Raw genomic sequence first — 14,206 nt, 5'->3', positions numbered from 1 at the left:
CTCTAATGAGAGCATTGAAGACTATGAAACAAATTAACAACTAAAATCATTCTCTGTTGATTAAAATAAAGTATTTTAGCTTTTTTCCTTCTTATCCAGCCAGCAACTGTGCTGCCCCTCACAGAACTGCACACACTATCGCTCAGCAGCTGCTGCTTATCCATCCCTTTGGATGAGAAGTGTTGTTTAGTTTTCCCCCTCGTGAGCAGTAATGCATGGGGACAAAGCTGGCCGGGGGTTGTTTCCTGAAGGGCTCAGGTCACAGACACATTTGTTCTCTCTGCCACAGCTCAGCGTGGAGCTGGGAAAGCAGGTATGACAGATCCATGGAGTGTGGGAGGGAAGCAGAAGAGGAGGGGCATGTGGAAGGCGAGCTGCTGCTGCTCTGCTGCTGCTCCAAGCTCCCAGGGCAGCCTCATCCTCTGCTCCTCTGGCACGGACTTTTTCTCTGCCACACCAGCACCGACTGCCAAACCCGGCTGTCACCTCTTGGGTGACACAGCTCCCTCAACTCCTTTTTTTGCCAGTCCCTGGAATAATCTGCACCAGAGACAGAGAGAACTCGGAAGGTTCATCTGAAGAAAATTACTCCTCAAAGGGAAATCAAGGCATTGGAAAAGGCAAAAGCTCACCTCTGGCCACCCCTAACAAACACAGACGAACCTGTCAGCAGTCAGGCTGCAGTGACTGTTCCTTGCCTGGCTCCATGGAGGAGCAGGAAAACAACTTTGTGCTTTCTCTTGGAGCCAACACCAGCAAGTGCAGCCTTGAGACCGGCCAAACAGAGGCCCCAACACACTGGGCAGGAGCAACCAGGGGTGGCCCAGAGGTGGTGATTGTACCGGTGCTTTTTGGGTTGATTTTTCTCCTGGGAATGGTGGGAAACACGTTAGTGTTGGTTGTTTTGGGGCGTCTCCGGCCTGGGGGCCGCCCATCGCGCAGTGCCACCAACATCTTCATCCTGAACTTAAGCATCGCAGACTTCTCCTTTCTGCTCTTCTGCGTTCCCTTCCAGGCCACCATCTACTCCCTTCCAGAGTGGATCTTCGGTGCCTTCTTTTGCAAGTGGGTGCACTACCTGGCCATGGCAACCATGCTGGTCAGCATCTTCACCCTGGTGGCCATGTCTGTGGACAGGTACATTGCCGTGGTCCACGCCAAACGCTCGCCCTGCATCCGCAGCAAGCGCAACGCTGCCCTCGGCGTGGCTGGCATCTGGCTGCTGTCTCTCCTCATTGCCATCCCCGTGGCCCAGCACCAGGCCCTCATGAGTGGCCACCAGCAGGCACCCAACAGCTCTTTCTGCTGGGAGCACTGGGCAAGCGGCTCCACAGCCAAGCAGATGTACAAGATCACCATCCTGCTGGTGGGATACCTCCTGCCCCTGCTGCTCATCACCTGCTGCTACGCCAAGGTGGGTGTCAGGGATGGGAATAACGTTTAAACGGAGGGAAAGACCCCAGACTCCTGGGGGCTTGTGTGTGTACGCAGCCAAATAATTGATCCAACCCTTTCTATATCTTCTCCTGGTACAGAGTACTTTTTTGAGGTTGGGGGAGGGAAGGAAAACAGAGAATGAAATTATACCAGCTCACAACTACCAAGATGACACCCAGCCTGATACCCTTAAAGACTCTTGCTGTTCTTCATAGTTTTCATTTTGTCCTTTCTAAATAACTAATGTTTGCTACTGGCAAGAAGGATAAACATTTCCAGGTTATTGCTGTGCTGTAATCAGGTTTCAAAAGATAGATCTAGGTGTTATTAATTGAGAATTGCCTAGAGTTCTCCAACATTCCTTATGACCCTCCCATGAGAGGGTGACCCACTCCTACCACTGCATTTCTTTGTGCTGCCTTCAGGAGTGGCAGGACAGTCCCATCAGGGTACAGGACTGGCAGCCTGCTCTCTGCCCATGTGTGTCATCAGCCTAGGGAATTAATGGAGACAGTCTGAGGCTCAATATGAAATCCAAAGTCCATCTGAAAACTCCTGTGGACTTCAACATAATGCCAGCTGAGCTCTTAATATATGCTGAACTACTGAAAGCTTAGTAGGTTTAATGTTCTTTCCAAACCTTGCTTCTTGAAAGTGGAAAGCTTAGAATTAAAAATCTGAAAGCATCGAATTCATCTTTGAAGTCATGTTAAAACAATTATTTTAAACTTTTGGTGTTTGTATGAAGAGTTCAAGTATCAATATACAAATTTCAATTTCCCATTCAATATATTGCTCCTTTTCCCCCCCCAAGGTTTTGTACCATCTCCATACGAAAGTAAAGAATATTTCCAAGAAGTCAGAGAGATCAAAGAAGAAGGTAAATATCTTTGATTTAATCTGTACATTGACTATAATACAATAGATATACCAGGTTTATAAAGTAGTCAGCCTGGTCTGTGCTGATTACAGTTAATTTAGGGCTGTTACAGTTTCTGCTAGTCCTTTTAGCCTATGAATCCTAGCCAGATTTAGCTGTAGATTATATGTAGTTTCTACTGGTTCATTACATTTTTAGCATACACTCAGTTTTGTTTGCAATATACTTATGAGGACCTATTCATAATTGGTCTTGCACCTACACTGTCTGTAAGGATAGAACTCAACTGGTATTTGCAATATTATCTCATAATACAATAACTGTAGAAGTTATAATACACCACAAACAATATTTACTTACATGGGGTTTACTTTCCCTTTCCCCTAGGAGTGTTTTTGAACAGGTTTTCTGTGTTTTCATCTAACTTCAAGTAGGTTCTGATAAACATTCTTTTAACCCCCTTTTCTAAGGCAACACATTATGCAGCAGTGAGCTGCTGTGTATTGCCTGCTGCAGGAACGCCACCAGACCTAGATGGAACAGACTGTGTTGAAGAACACCGTGTCTTTATTTTGCCTACTGACTTTCTGATAAATGCTGCTGCTGCTGCAGATAAACTGTGAATTAAAATGTCAAAACTAAGAGTCTAATTTCTGGATCAATAGTGCAGACTCCAAACAGAAAGCAGGGTCAGAGTTTCGTGTGTTTAACAGCTACCATGAGAAAAGGCAACCAAGGTGTGTTGACAATTTTGATAATGTAAAATGCAGCAAAGAAGGTGCTCAGAAGCAATGTCATTCCACATAGAATCATTTCACAATTTCACAAGTTTGAAAAATTGCTTTAGGTCTCAAAATCACCAACAAATCCCTAAGCTGGAGGTTTAAGTTTCTCTCCAGAATTTCCTTACCTAAGTCTGAATGGCACACTACCTATTTTGTTGCTAATTTTTAAGAGAATGCTACCAACAGTTGAAAATTACTGCTGTTACTTTTCTGGAAAGAAGTTAAGAATTTAATTTATTACCCTTTTTCAAATGTATCCACTGGTGTTGTTTTCAGATTTGCTCTGTGGAGCTGGATAAAAAAATAACTCTACAGCTTCTTCAGCCTTGAGTTTTGTTATTAGATATTGCCAAGAGGAACAACTTTAAAAAACACCTTTGATTTTACCTGTTCAAACAAGTTATTGGGACAACACTTCTTCCTCCATCCCTCCCCTTAAATTTTTTCCTGGCCATAACTATGAAATACCCAATAGCAATTCTTGTTCCATGTGGCACAGTTAGGCCTGGTTAAATAGGTGATCCCTTCAGAAAAAATAAAAATACATTCCTCTACACACACACATCATCTTCCACAATATGTCTTCTTCCAGCACTGTCTGTGTAGAAATTGTCCATCTAGCCTTCCTGCATGCCAAACATCTTCATTACTGTACTTGCTTCAAGAGTTTTTTGTTGCAAACACTACTCAGGATTTCTTAGGGAGACTTCCTTGGGTTGTTTGCAGACACTCAATTCCTGCATATGCTTTCAAAGCATGCTTGAAACACAAGAGTGAGAGTCAGTATTTTAAAGTATATCTTCTTAAGAACACTTCACATTAGAGCTTGATGGGAAACTCATAGATGCCTGTCAGTTCTGTTAATCTAGCTTCTTTCATATGTACATTGTCGGTCCATTTGTGAAAGTAGTTGTGTTTGGGTTTAATTCATAAACTTCATCAGGGATTAAGTGAACAGCTTTTGCTTATTTAACTGAAAGATGTTTGACAAATGAATCTTGATCCACGTTTGGAAGATTAATTTAGTATATAAAGAACAGCGAGTTTGTTCTGAAATATGTGTGACTTCAGTGGCTAAACCCTGATTGCCTTGAGATATGAGAGAAAGTGTAGCACAACAGCCAAGTCTTCCCACATGAGGTGATAAAATTGTCTGAGTCACATCTGTTAATTAACAGAGTGTGTCTTCACCAAACTGATACAGAAAACAAGGTGTCATATTCATTAAAAAGAGGATAGTCGGAAACTATGACCATGCAGTTCCTGCTTCATTCCTATAATTTCAAGAAAACAGGGCATTTGAGCTACTATCATCCTTCTACCCCCAAGAGAATGGGATTTAGGTTTGCTCTTTTTGGTTTTTTCCCTTTGGGTTTGGTTTGGGTTTTTTTCTATTTGTGGGTTTGTTGTTGCTTTGTTTTTAAACAGTTAAATAGCAAATTTTGCGAACAGCTTTATGTTCAAATCTCCCAATGCTTCTCTGGGCTCCATACATGAGTAAAGGTTTCAAAAGAATCAAATTGCAGACTCAGAGTCCTTGCTGAACAAGATTTTCCAGTGAAACAGTTGCCAACATTACCACTGCAAACATTTTGCTCTGTCACTCAGCATTTCAGAAGCTATAAGAACTTTCCTCAAGATTGAACACTTCAAGATAAAACATAGTTCAGAAAGAAAGTAAATGCCATAGAACTCAGGGAATGGTCTTGCCATAAGCAGTATTCCACATGCTGACTGGAATTGCTATTATTCTCCATTACAGGCTGCTTCTGAAAAAAATAGTGTTACCAGGTAAGAGTTTTTTTAAATGTCAAGGCTTATTTCTGGATCTTTAGCTTTCATTGACCTTGCTGGAGTCTTGGTGTAATACCAGTCCCTCCATCCCCAGATCCTGTAACACAGATAACAGCCAGAAAAGACATCATTCTTATTCACATAGTTTGAGCCATAGAACACAGAAATGCAGTAAGAAGCATTACTGGGACAAATCCAAATTAAAGCCACCTGAAAGGTCATAGAGGAACTGGTATTTTATCTGCTATTAGTACATCCTGGAAATCTGGAAACAGCATGTGAACCTCAATAAAACAAATATTTACAGAACAAGTAGGACACTGCTGAATCCAGACCTAAAGTGATTTCTAAAGCGATGATGATGGCACAGTCATATGAACAGTCACAGTGATGTGCAAGTACATGCACAACTTTCCTAGCTGCATTGCTGTAGCAAAAAAAAAGTGAAATAATCCTGGATTTAACTGATTCTAAGTATGTGAAGCATATTGCTGGAGCCCAGGTACTTGATACTGTAGGCCAACCTCCCCCTTCAAAGATCGTGCTGTATCAGTAATGTGTATCTATGCCTTTAAAATTAAAATAAATAAAACCTTTTTTTTTTTTTTTTTCTAAATAAATCAAAGCCATGGAAACAGGAAACAAAGTGTAATGAACTACGGTATTAGGAATTCATTTTTCCAAGAAGTCTCTTACTTGATTCTCTACCCCTTTCTGCCTTTTTGTGACACAGCGTGGTTCCCAGTGCCTGCTCCCTCCAGCTGTGCTCCCTTCCCTCCCTGGCGTGTGCTGCCTGCTCCCTGCTGCCCAGGGCCCCACAGAGCTGCACCAGCAGACAAGTGTGTGATAACTTTGTTGTCACAGAATGGAAACAAAACCCAGTTAAAAGTTAAATCAGTGCTAGGGGTTTGGTTTTCCACACAGTTAAGAAGAACTCTGACACATAGACCTACAGAGTGACACTGCCACCCCATTTCCTCTGAAGGGGGTCTTCTCAAAAAGTTCCCACTGCTATATGAAGTATTGTCTCTAAATAAACGTCTCCAACACCAGGATCACTTCAGCAGGATCTGAGGACCCAGGTGTTTTCTCCCAGACCACAGTGCCACAATATATATCTGGGGTTTCAGTGTGGATTTTATTCCCTGCACGATGTTTGCAAGGCCCTTTCCCCTTCTCTTCCATTACTGGTGATCTTTCTGCTGTCTGCCATTGTCCCATTTGCCACAACATTGTACTCAAAGTCTGTTATTTGAAGATATGTAGGGGCTAAAAGAGCAGCTTAAGAGGGCCCTGATTTTTAGGATAAACTGCTCATGGGCGATGTTTACACCCACTATTGTAAGGTCAGTTACAACCAGATTTTGTTTGAATGGGTCCAGTTTATGAATAATCCAGAGAACTCTAACAGCTGTCACCCTCTCCAAGTCAATGTTCATACACCTGCTGAAAAGAACAAGTTTTCCTTTAGCACAATCCTACAAATGACATACAGTCACATATCACAAATAAGGAAATTTAAAAAAATATATATATGTTTTGTGCTTGGGTTGTGATCTGTAAGCTCTTAAGTTACAGCATGGTTATGTTTGAACTACAGTAACCTTTCCAGTTTATGCACACATGAAACTTTGAAAAAATTTCCCTTGCACAAAGTTTGCATTCTGTTACCAAAAGAATTTGACCCTCAATTCAGATTCCCATTTTGAAATTTTTGGAGAACTTTGCCATGGACATGTCAAAGGTTGCACATGCTCAATTCAAAGTGCTTTTCCATTTATATATATCATCTGTGCATTAGAGCAAGGAAGATGTTTAGAACTTTTTGCATGCCTAGGCTGAAATTCTGCACGATGAACTAAAACTGTGCCTGCAGAAGAGATACGTGACTGGCTGTTTCCCCATTTAATGCCATACTAACTGTACAAGTTTGCCACCCTTGAAAATCAGATGGCGTGATGCTGCAGGGTTATACTTTGAAGTTTTGGAAAATCTTTTTTTGAGGCCAGCCAGCAAGACCACATGCTAAGAAATTCTGTGCACCCCTCTATGACAATTTAGTATGTTTCAGCTCTGTTACCTCTTTTCTGAACTCTGTAAAGTACAGCAAGTCTGTTATTTGGCTCCAAAGAAACTTAACGATTCCCTGCCTGACAGTGTTGCAAAATGTTTCCTAAGAGCCCCAGGAACTCTGATGGTACATCTGCCTTAAATAAGATGATTTAATGATGGAAATTAATGCAAACTAAGGTCTAGCATTGCCCTGTGGTGTTTTACTGGCCTCTGGAGCACACCAGGGTTCCTCAGTGTTTACTCAGTTCCATCTTGTGCATCTTTAAAGAACAAATAACAAGTCTTGCAAACTGAACAATCCGAAATGCTTTTTCAAGTTTAAGAATGTGTCTGGGGATGTGAATTTCCCAGCTATTTTGCAAGCTCTCTTGAAAGGATAGTAGGAGTTGTAGGACCTTGAGGCCAAATGCTTCAATTAACAGACCAAATGAGCCACTTAAAGATAACAAGTTAGTACCATGCTTTTCTATTGGTTAGCGACAACAGAAAGGTGAGCCGTGCTTACCTGGTGGGTAAGCAAATCAGCTGGTCATTGCTTCCAGAGCCAAGGAAGCACAAAGAATTTATTTGGGACACTCCCTGGAGTGCTGCGCTTTGAAGGTCATACAAGAGCCTCAGGTAAAAGATACAGAATTTCTTTAAGGCCCATGGGTATTCCTGAACATCTTGGCCAAGAGAGGCAGATAAGAGTTGCACCGTAACTGCTTTCCTGTACCTAAAATAATTATTTGGCTATCGTTTATGCAAACTGAATGAAAAATTTTCAGGTAAACATGTAAGTGATGTTCAAGGCCTTGGCATTGGAATAACAGTAATTACAGCAAAGGAACATGGAAGATCCTGGGATCCATTGAGCAAGAGAATAGAATTCAGAAGTGAAATCCTGCACATTGTTTGGTTAACAGGAGCCCAGGGCAGCAGGAATTAAGAGCTTTATTACCAATTAGGAGATAATAGAAATATCACAATGTTCCTAACGCATTTATGAATAGAAAGTGAATTAGTTTCAAGGACATCAACAGAGGAAATTAATGGCATAATCCCAGAATGAGAGATGTGCAGATGGGCAGTTGGAACAGTGCAAGCAAGCTGCTGGGAAATGAAGAGTCCCTCTTAGCACATAAAGCAAGTAATCAGAATGAACTGATAACATCTGAAAATATATTTACTTCAGTCCCTCCTCTTCTTCATGACATCCAACTGCCATTTCTGTCTCCAAGAAAGAACACGGAACAATGAAAAAGAATACTTTCAGTGTGGTTTTCAGATCACTGAAGAGTAGAATTAGACTCAAGCGTAATAAAAGGGAAAAAAAAAAAAAAAAAAAAAAAGAGCAATGAGAAGTGCTTCGATAGTAATTAAAAGCTGTGTGTGATCTGAAGGAAAGACAGCTGCTCTCCAACATTTAAATTCCTTAAAAATAAGTATGTCATTTTCTGGACATTTTGCATTTATCACTAAGTTATGGGCACGTTTCTGGAGATCAGATTGTGTTTGTGACCTTTATGTGCAAAAAGGAAAAGAATGTTTGTAAATCCATCAGGGGGAGTCAGATTTGCCAACAAAGCAAACAGGAATATGGCACCAGGAATGAAGAAACTGGCAGTTTTCTCTTTGCACGTTGGCTCACAGATGACTCTGAGCAAAGGGATCTTCTCGATTGGGTATCCCTGAATCTAAAGCCACAAAAATCGTCCTCCCCCAAGGCTGGTAAGTTCCCCCAGCAGTACAGTGGTACACTGCACTAAGTCTTTCCCAGGCACTGGCACAGGGCACCTGCAGTTTTTTCATTTAGAATTATGGGAGAAAAAAAGAGGAAAAATAATCTCACCATATTCAGGAAACAGCAGTTGTCTCACTAATGAAGCCCAGTTTATCTGCAAGCCAGTACTGTTTAATAAAAACCTAATTAAATGTTCTTTCCCATTTCTGTGTGGCTGAGGTACACAGTATGGATGGCCTGATCAGCTCTGAAAAAGGATGTGCAGCTGGGCTGTCTCCAACTGGGGCTAAATTAGGGAAGTGGCAAGTCATCTACCCCTCTAGACTGTTCTGTCCACTCTATATTTTAATCTTGGCAACGTTTATTAACCTAACATTCAGGTATTTCTTCCTAAATTATGTAAATCCATGGAATACTTGAAGCATTTGACTCGTTACAGGGCAATCTTAATTTTGCCCTCGACAAGATGCTGGACAAGTTGAAGCAACTTCATTAAAAGTCTGTCAAGGACAACAGCTCTAACACAATGAAATATTAAAAACTTAATCATCCTCCTGAATGAGGTATCTCCCCCAAAATGTTATTTAAACACATTTTCCAATGCTTGTTGAAGGATGGGGGAAGGCTAAAAGCATGAAATAGCTTGTCCAGGGCCAGGGGAAATAATAATCAAGGGACAAAACAGACAAAGAAAGGCTTGAAAGCATAAATGAGAGCCATATGATCTACAAAGATTACAAAAGAATAAGCAAGTAAATTCAACACAATCTGCACATGGCAGAAATATGGGGGGGGGGGGGGGCAGGGAATAACAGAAGTTTGCCTAGTACTCTGACAAACAAAAATATCTCGTTGTTGTTTGTCACCATGCTATTGATTCACTGTACAGCCTAAACACTCTTACTTTGCCTGTACAACAAATACACTGTAAGTTATTTCCTGGAGCTGCTTGAAAGACTTCTAGGAGTAGTAAGAGAGACTTAAGTGGCCAGTAGTGGCCATTGTACATGTCTATTATGGACCCACCAAAAATTTCAAAGTCAAACCAGACGGTTTGCATTACGTAGGGACAGCTTGATCAACAGTGATGCAGTAACTGTGTAAACTATCACAGCTCATGGAAGAAGCTCAAACAGTACACAAACTATTTGGATCAGTCCTCCACAGCTGGTCACAGTCTATAGTAACAGTAGTTTAAGCTATAGCAAAGTTATCACATTAAAAGCCAAACAGTGCTTTGTTTCAGTTTCCTCTGTCATAACTACGTGGTCCCTAACTTGAAAAAACAGACACAAGTCCCATTTCCAAAACCTGTTTCAGGAAGTCATGTCATGAATTATGTACATTAGTGCTCTAGTATTGTCTGTATTTTCCATCTGCAAAATCCCAAAAAGCTGCACCCCAGAAACAGCTCTGTGCTATTACACAGCAACTCGTTGTTGCTATTATATTGCAAACCCATTGTGTAATACTCCGCCCTACATTAAATGCAGTTTGTTATTTCACAACAAAAGGGGGGAAAAGCCAGGTATGAGCCTTATTCAAAAGAATATTTCAGTGCTTGTAGCCCCCTAATTTAAGCAGATGGATGCTATGAAAGGTTGCCTGGGTAACAAGCCTGAGCTACTTAACATTGCTAGAAGGTAAAGAAGTAGCACCATTATTGCTGGTGAAAGCTAATGATGAGACCAGTTTATTAATCATTTCTTTGGTACCCATCATACCACATTGGGTGAACTAGACCCCACAAGACCACTAGGTCTGTGTCTTTCAGTCTTGTCAACTTCGAATCCTTCCAGTCTATTTTTTAGGACATCATCTGGCTCCTAGCACGGTTGGTTTGAGGATGCTTGGCAGTGTAGTTTGTTCATTCTCAGGGGAATATCTTTGTTAGCTCAGCTGTCAGACAGCATTCTGGTAGGTGAAACAAGGAAGAACCTGGAGCATGCCAGGTACACAATGAACCTACAGGTTATTGCCTTTCAAAGTTAATAGAATCTTTTTAAGAGACCTATTTGACAGAAATCCCTTTTTTTTACTCGTATTGTAGTCTTGATCTAATGCAATAAAGTCTTCCTTAGAGAGGTTAACGGGTTTAACTAAATGTAGCCATGATAATCACTGACTAAATGAATTTCTGTTCACTAGAAAATTTATCCCTTTTCTAGAAAAGTAACTTTACACTATTCACTTGAAATCATGCAAGGGAATTATTGACAGAAACATTGACCTAGACTAGTAAAGCTGTAAATCTTGGGCTGAAATGAAAACAAAATTTTAATTTTTCTCCACTGCTTCTCTGCTACTTGTAAACAATTCTGCTTAGGAGAAGGATATCATCTGCATGTTTGCAAGTCGTTACATTTATTAAAATGACAAAATACAAATGAAAAAACAAGCAAACAAAAACCAAAAACCAAACCAAACCAAAACAAAAACAAACAAACAAACAAACAAACAAACAACGAAACACTAAATACCAAAGTTAAAAAGCAGAAATTATGCAGAGAACCAAGTGGAGCAAGAGGAGAGAAGCCACCAGCTGTGCATCTGCTACAGAACCCCAAAACTGAGGGATTAAATACAGAAAAAATGCTCATCTTGCACTGCCACTTGTAATTTTGAAAATTCATGAAGTCAGGTGGAATTAGCCCTACAAAAACATCAGGAAAGGATCTTAGGGCCCCCAAGTCAGTAATTTCAGAGCCTTGCTAGGCATTCACTGAGTGTTCTCCAAGCAGAAAGTGAGAGAAAAGCAACACTTCCAGCTTTCCTAAACTTGAAAAATGTGGTTCTGCTCCCACAGGCCTCAAAGCCTTACAGAAAGAAAGCTGAAGTGAGTTACAGCTTATTTTTATTTACTGTCACTGTTAACCTTCATTTTGTATGGAGATTTCAAAGAACACTGTTTTCAGGAAAATTTTGCCTCGGGTCAAGCTTTGGGACTTAGAAATGACAGACTGTGCCAGAGGCTGGCCAGCTGACTGGGGCGCAAGCACTGCTGGGGCACACCTCAGGCAGCACAGGCTGGGATCCCACCGGCACAGGTCCTGATCCCTCAGGTCAGCATCCAGCTAGGAATGTGTCTAACCAATGAGCACTGTGTATTTAAAAATAAAAAATCCTCTATGCATTGGTTTTCTGGGTTTCTCCCATAATAGGGAAGATACTGGAAAAACCTTTCTCCTCTTTGTTACTCCTCTCAGTGGCGTGCTTCCTTGCGAGTTGTTTCCTCCTGCAATTGTTTTCAAAAGTCTTGATGTTCCTCACCCTCCACACGTTAGGGAATATTATTTCCACTCTTCCTCGTAACACAGTTAGCATTATTGCAGCCTTTGAACTCTGAAGTTTTACAGGCATTACCTAAATTGTCTATAATTATTTGCTCGAGTCAAAACCAGTCAATCCAAGTTTTACCAGGGTTTTTAGCATCCTTTTTCATATTGTCATAATTTGCCCACCTGGCAGTTTTAAGTGTTGCCTGCATTATGCTGCCTTCACTACTCACAGGGGAAAGCAAACTCACTCAATCCAGACTCGCTTGGTCACTGTGACCATTTAATACACGATCTTTTCTTTTCCAGACAGCACAGACAGTGCTTCTCGTGGTTGCTGTGTTCCTGCTCTCCTGGCTGCCACACCACATCATCACCATGTGGGCAGAGTTTGGGCACTTTCCCCTGAACAACATCTCCTTCACCTTTCGCATCATCTCCCACTGCTTGGCCTACGGGAACTCTTGCATCAACCCCATCCTTTACGCTTTCCTCTCGGAGAATTTCCGCAAGGCCTGCCGGCAAGCCTTCACCTGCAAGCTCTTCCTGCGGCCGCTTTCCGCTGAGAAACTGGCCAGAGTGCGCATGGAGAACTTCTCTACCACACACTCCACCACAAACTTGTAAGCTGGGCTCACAAATATGTTTCAGGAGGAAGAGGAGGGAAGAAGGTTCTGTCTGGGGAGAACATGCGTGCAAGTGCATTCCAGGGAGAGGCAGAGTCTGCAGAAGTGTGGATTTTGCCAGGTTACTGGAGTGGTAGGAGACATATTTCCCTCACTGTGCTGATATGTGACAGAGCCTGTCCTAGGGTACGTTGCTAGACACTGGGCTATGTGCAACAGAATTACCTGAATGCCCATAAGAGAGAGCCCAAACGAAGTTGTGGTTATGACCATAGGATCTAAAATAGGATTTACACAGAAGGTAGAATATGTACAGGCAAGAAGACAGCAGCTAACTATGTCTGTAGTCAGAGATGTGAATGAGTAATGCAACATTCAGAGAGCAGTTTGGGAGAAGTCAAACTAAAGTCTTTGGTTGTTCTTTGTCTCTTCAACGGATTTGACCATGTGTGAGCTGCATACACATTTAGCTCACTGCTGGTGGTAGGGTCTCTAAATCTCCTTGAAGGCTTTGCTGTAGCATTTACTTATTGGGCAATTACACCTTTCACATGATGTGTCAGTGGTGTGGCTGTCTGCATTTGGTGGCTCTGTATCAGCTTACACATCCCAGAGTTTGACTGTCCGTGTGCTCCTGTGTGTAATTACTGCTGTTAATCACCGGCTCCAGCAACTGTCCCTTGGTGAGCAACAATAGGAAAATGGTATTTCTCAATATATGCTTAAAAAACTGTGATTTTGTTTGAAAGTACCGTCTACAAAAGGTTTTGTTGGTAAATACAATGTTCTCTTGAGTCTCTCTACCCAAGGCTTTTTATTAGCCACTTTAGTATATAAATGCCTGAAATTTGTAGTGACAGGCTTTTTGTTTGAGGTTTTTTTGACAGACTGCTTTGATCAACAGTGCTCTAGCAACAAACAGGTAAGGGCATTTGTAACAAGTTCAAGATTACTTCTTGTAACTATATAAACTGCATATTAGTTCAAAAGTAGGAAGTAAATGGCTGCAAGAATTTCATTATTTCACTGTGTTGTCTAATTCAGTATTTCTGTGTGCTGCAATCCAGACTGACCTGTTCATAGACTGTAAAAATGTGAGTTACAGAAGTTAAACTGCAAATCACTTGCTGTTCATGCAATGAAAGGGTTTCCAGTCTCCAAATGGATCACTCTTTCACTATATTTCTAAAACTTGGGAGCTATTGTATCAAATAGTTTTACTGCAGTTTGTAACTTCCTTTAAGAGCTCCTTAAGTGTGCAATATGAACAGAGCACATGTACAACAGGATAAGGTCATTGCCTTTGGGTGACTATCTGTGCAAGCTTCCTCTTTGTTTAACTTTTACTCTCAGTATACTAGGAGTAGATCCACTGAATTACTTCCTTTGGAACTAGATTTAGATCCAATGCTGTGATCTTCTCATTCAACATAATGTAGAAATCTATATTCTATATATTTCTCTATTATATTTCTATGTGAGTGATTGCACAGCCTAAAGTAGATAGCATGGGAAAAACAGCCACTAAAGGAAAGGGTTGTGGCAAATCACTGCAACAGAAATCAGAGCTAAAATGCTTATTTGTGTGATTATTTACCATGGATACACACTAG

At 41.2% G+C, this 14,206-nt stretch overlaps 1 protein-coding gene across 1 annotated transcript; it reads left to right on the top strand.

Moving 5' to 3' along the window:
• Window positions 1-702: 702 nt before the first annotated feature.
• Window positions 703-13,569, top strand: LOC120757791 (galanin receptor type 1-like). The gene is made up of 3 exons (XM_040075409.2): window positions 703-1,414; window positions 2,252-2,317; window positions 12,277-13,569. Exons 1-3 carry the CDS (start codon window positions 707-709, stop codon window positions 12,592-12,594), a joined length of 1,092 nt encoding a protein of 363 aa, XP_039931343.1. The 5' UTR covers window positions 703-706; the 3' UTR covers window positions 12,595-13,569.
• The last annotated feature ends 637 nt before the right edge of the window (window positions 13,570-14,206 follow it).

Source organism: Hirundo rustica, chromosome 11 (assembly GCF_015227805.2).
Source record: "Hirundo rustica isolate bHirRus1 chromosome 11, bHirRus1.pri.v3, whole genome shotgun sequence".
Classification (NCBI taxonomy): Eukaryota; Metazoa; Chordata; class Aves; order Passeriformes; family Hirundinidae; genus Hirundo; species Hirundo rustica.
The sequence above is the reverse complement of the archived record's forward strand: the minus strand, read 5'-3'. Positions and strand labels throughout refer to the sequence as shown.

Bases quoted from the DNA above. Each gene is read 5' to 3' on its own strand.
- LOC120757791 (XM_040075409.2), top strand. From the start codon at position 707: ATGGAGGAGCAGGAAAACAACTTTGTGCTTTCTCTTGGAGCCAACACC. The intron at 1,415-2,251 runs GTGGGTGTCAGG...TCCCCCCCCAAG, and splicing joins TCACCTGCTGCTACGCCAAG to GTTTTGTACCATCTCCATAC. The intron at 2,318-12,276 runs GTAAATATCTTT...TTTCTTTTCCAG, and splicing joins CAGAGAGATCAAAGAAGAAG to ACAGCACAGACAGTGCTTCT.